The 4,780-nt window shown below is 41.0% G+C and overlaps 1 protein-coding gene across 1 annotated transcript in view; it reads right to left on the reverse strand.

Moving 5' to 3' along the window:
* The window catches only part of LOC101848960 (contactin), a gene marked incomplete in the record, with an annotated part of 49,538 nt that overhangs the window by 34,558 nt on the left and 10,200 nt on the right, over positions 1-4,780 (reverse strand). Inside the window, 2 exon segments of the mRNA XM_013081116.1 lie at positions 540-635; positions 1,708-1,835. Of these exon segments, the coding sequence (XP_012936570.1) occupies positions 540-635; positions 1,708-1,835 (224 nt within the window).

The following is a 4,780-nucleotide window of genomic DNA, read 5'->3' on the forward strand; positions in this document are numbered from 1 at the left end:
GTTCTTCCGAAATTTATCCCAAAACTTGCTAGTTTCACTTTGATTTTTTAAAACCCAAGTAGGGTAACTCTGTTCGCAAAGAGTGCGCTTTTGTGAAGAGGGCGCCACCAAATTTTGAGGACACTTTTTTAATTGGCTCTAAGAGAGAAGTGGCCCATCTTGTTATGTACTATCATTGACTAAACTGAAAGTAGATCATTTAGGTCGTCGTCCTTTTTCGTATTCGCATTTCTACTCAGGTTCCGGCAATTGTGTCGGAAACGCCGACGTCGGCAAGAAAACGAAAGTGCCGACAAAGCCGACGGGAGAAAAAGGGGGGCGCTGACAGTCGGCCAGGCCTCGCACTACGCACATTGACTGATACAGGTGGGCCTAGCGATAGCATAGGCCGGCTCGAAGGTCGGGTCGCAATTGTCGGACCTAGAAAAGGTTGTTTTAGAGGGGGTGGGGGGGCACCAAAAAAAAACAACTGTGTCAATGGGACTGACAAAAACAACACCTACATTTTTTTTTTTTCATGATTTGCCAAAAATCCAAACCTGGGGTTCCTGTGATACGTGGACACTGAATCTGGGCACCTCTGTACTCCGTTCCGTAGACTGGTGCCTCCTCCACGTTAGAGAACTCGCCCAAATCTGGGGACAGAAGGGTTTGTTTGGTTTTTCTAATTTTGTAAGTGTTTTACCGCAATGGCAACACATCATCATCATTATCAATGCCTTTCACCCCTGGAAAGGGTATAGGCCACATACAAGCTCCTTCCATTTATCTCTGTCCTGGGCCATCCTTCCTAGCTCGTTCCAATCTTGCAAAACAAATAAGTCATACTACAAGTGTCAAAGACTAGAGGTTCTACAAAAGAGTAACATGCAAAGAAAAGAAGGAGGCAAGATAACGATAATATATATTTCATAGAAAAGAAACAGGCAAGATAAGAAGAACAAGAACAAGAACAAGAAACAAACAGCAGTTGAAAAGAGCATATCTCCAATGAACACAAAGCTCGATGCGCTTGCCAGTCTGTACATATCATTACCCCCAGCAGACCCTAGAACACCCACACACATTCTCAGCTCCATCACTCACCCTCAAATGTGGAGGTAAAACCTCTTAGACGTCTCGAGAATCAGAGAGTTTGTTCTCGCAGAGGAAGAAGAAGAAGAAGAAGAAGAAGAAGAAGAAGAAGAAGAAGAAGAAGAAGACCCTAGACCACCCACACACATCCTCAGCTCCACCATTCATCCCCAATGGTTAGCTTTGAGGGAGAGCTGAGCACCGTTCCATACTCTGGCCGCATCGGCCAAGAAGAAGAAGAACAACAACAACAACAACAACAAAAACACGAACAAGAAGAAGAAGAAAAGGGAAGAGGGAAGAAAGAAAGAAAGAAAGAAAGAAAGAAAGAAAGAAAGAAAGAAAGAAAGAAGAAGAGGGAAGAAAGAAAGAAAGAAAGAAAGAAAGAAGAAGAGGGAAGAAAGAAAGAAAGAAAGAAAGAAAGAAAGAAAGAAGAAGAGGGAAGAAAGAAAGAAAGAAAGAAAGAAAGAAGAAGAGGGAAGAAAGAAAGAAAGAAAGAAAGAAAGAAGAAGAGGGAAGAAAGAAAGAAAGAAGAAGAGGGAAGAAAGAAAGAAAGAAGAAGAAAAAAAGAAGAACAACAACAACAAGACCCTAGACCACCCACACACACACATCCTCAGCCCCACCACTCACCCCCAAACGTCAGCTTTGAAGTAGAGCTGAGCACTGTCCCGTACTCGTTGACCGCCACACACTGGTACACTCCGGTGTCCGACTCCACCGGGTTGCTGATGGTGAGTCGTCCCGTCGTGATCGTCAGTCTGATGGCAAGGAAGAAGAAGAAGAAGAAGAAGAAGAAGAAGAAGAAGAAGAAGAAGAAGAAGAAGAAGAAGAAGAAGAAGAAGAAGAAGAGATAATAATAACAATAATGATAACAATGATAAAAAGATGAAATAATAATAATGATAATAATAATAGTAACACAACATAATAATAATAATAAGATGAGATAATAACCATAATGATAATAATGATAATAAGATAAGATAATAAGAACAATGATAATAATGGCAAGACTACATGAGATGATAATAATGAGAAAATAATGATGATAGATGAGGTAATAATATGTGAGGCAGCGTGGTGGAATTAGGCTTTTGTCAAAATAATCAAAGTGAAGAAACTTGCATTTTTTCGCAGGTTTATGAATTTTTATCAAATTTTTGTTTTTTGGCTTAACACCTTTCATGCCCATTAAAGAACTCATTTCTGTTTAAACATTTCTGAAAAACGTTAATTAAGAGCATAAAAAAATGTAAATTTTCAGTTACCACGGACTCTCAGACTAAGGAAATAAACTATCTTTGGCGGCCATTTTCTCACTAATTTTACCTCTGAAAACAAGTGACCCCCACCTCTTTCTTTCGCAAATACCTCGACTTGTATTTAAGATAAATGGATATTATTTTCATCCTAATAAACACAAGTGAACAACCTTTACGATTATACCAATAACTCTACATGCCCAAAAATTGACGAGAGCCTGATTCCACCCCGCTGCCTCACATATTAATAATAATATGATGAGATAATAATAATAATAATAATAAAACCGATAATAATGACAAAAAGATGAGATAATAATGATAATAATGATGATAATACTTCCAATAATAATAACAATGACAACAATAGTAATGATAATACTTCCCATAATAATAACAATGACAACAACAGTAATGATAATAATAATGGTTATTATGAAAATAATAACAATAGTAATACTAATAATACAATACGATAATGATAATAATAATAACTATAACTGCATTTACACTCTACTGCATGGTCAATGCACTTTACAACACAATAAATGGTTATTTGTCCAGACGCTGGCACACTGGTTTAGTGTATTGAACACACGAACACATGCACGCACAAGCACACACATACTTTCACACACAAGCACACACGCACGCACATACATACTCTGACTCACTCACTCATGCACACACACACACGCATGCATGCACACACATACTCTCACTCTCACTCACTCATGCATACACACACACACACAGACAGACACACGGACACACAAGCACACACACATAATCTCACTCACTTACTCACTCACTCACTCATGCACACACACACACACACACAAACACACACAAACACACACACACATATATACTCTCACTCACTCACTCACGCACACACAGACACACACACACACACACACACACCCACATATATATACTCTCACTCACTCACGCACAGACACACACAGACACACACACACAGACATACACCAGTTCCCATGTAGGGAGAACATTTTTACAAAGTATCTCAGTCTTTCTGCTGGGATGTTGTATTATATCCTGTTTTATGTTTTAGTACATGTTTTACGGCACTTGCAACACAATAAGGTCATATAAGTGCCGAAAATTAGAGGAGTTACTAGAGATTAACAAACACAAAAAAGAAGGAGGGGAGATAAGGACGATAGATATTTGAAAGGAAAGAAGGAGCAAACCAGAACAGAGCACCCGCCAACCACCCACTGTATTGTATCCCTTTCAGCCTCATTCAGCCTCGACAGTCATGGTCAAAAGCCCGCCTCCTAAACGACCTAAATTGTGTTGATCGGGGGGGGGGGGGGGCAGGCAAAAAACATTTACATCACAATTTTATTTAAACCTTCACTGTGGGAGGTTGGCGGGTGCTCTGGTGTGGTTTGCTTCTTCTTTCCTATCAAACATCTATCGTCCTTATCTTCCCTTCTTCTTTTTGTTTTTAAGTTTGTTACTCTCTTGTAACACCTCTAATCTTCTGGCACTCATATGACCTTATGCAGCTGCGAGCGCCGTAAAACCTCTACTAAAACTACTTCTAAAAACCTTCGCCCACCAACCACCCTTCATCTGACAACCACAAAGACAACACCACATCGCAGCCGAGAGCTCCAGTGGCTAAGTCAGTAGTGAGTTTAGACTCAAGTAATGTCAAGCAAGTGTCGGTGACACGGGGATCAGATGAGTGGTCACTGGGGTGTGTCCTTGAGCAAGACAGGACAACCCTCACTCAAAATACAGGGCGCAGCACAGTGGTGATTGGCAGGGACATGGTTGTAAATTGTTGTGTGTGTGCGTGTTTGTGTGAGTGTGTGTGTGTGAATGTGTGTGTGTGTGTGTGTGTATGTGGTAGGGCGGTGGGGCGGTGTTGTGTGTGAGGGAGAGAAATTCAGCACTTACTTTGGGGGATTTTAGTAGAAACAATTAGAAATAAAGAATTTGCAATTCTCTTCATTTTTGGCTTTTACTGAGTCTTAAACACTGAAGTCGCTCACCTCTAAGTTAGTTTTAGTAGAGGTTTTACGGCGCTCGCAACTGTATAATGTCATGTAAGCGCCAAACACCCCTCTAAGCCCCCCCCCCTCCCTTTTTCCCCCTCAGCCATCAAGACCGGTCGCTATACATACCTCAAGAGGACGGAAGACACAAAGGAAATCAAACGACTGGAGCACCAGCCAGTAGGATCAGGTATGTAGTCATAGCCTCCCTTGTATCTGGTTACGTTTAGGCTTACTCTGAGCTGTCTCCTCGATGAACAACGATGTTTGCACAGATGATGTCATGATGGTGATGCACAGAAGGAGAAGGAAAAGGAGAAGGAGAAGAAGAGAAAGGAGGGGGAGGGGAGGAGGAGGTGAAGAAGAAGAAGAAGAAGAAGAAGAAGAAGAAGAAGAAGAAGAAGAAGAAGA

The sequence above is a fragment of the Aplysia californica genome, unplaced genomic scaffold, assembly GCF_000002075.1.
Source record: "Aplysia californica isolate F4 #8 unplaced genomic scaffold, AplCal3.0 scaffold00116, whole genome shotgun sequence".
Taxonomy (NCBI): Eukaryota; Metazoa; Mollusca; class Gastropoda; order Aplysiida; family Aplysiidae; genus Aplysia; species Aplysia californica.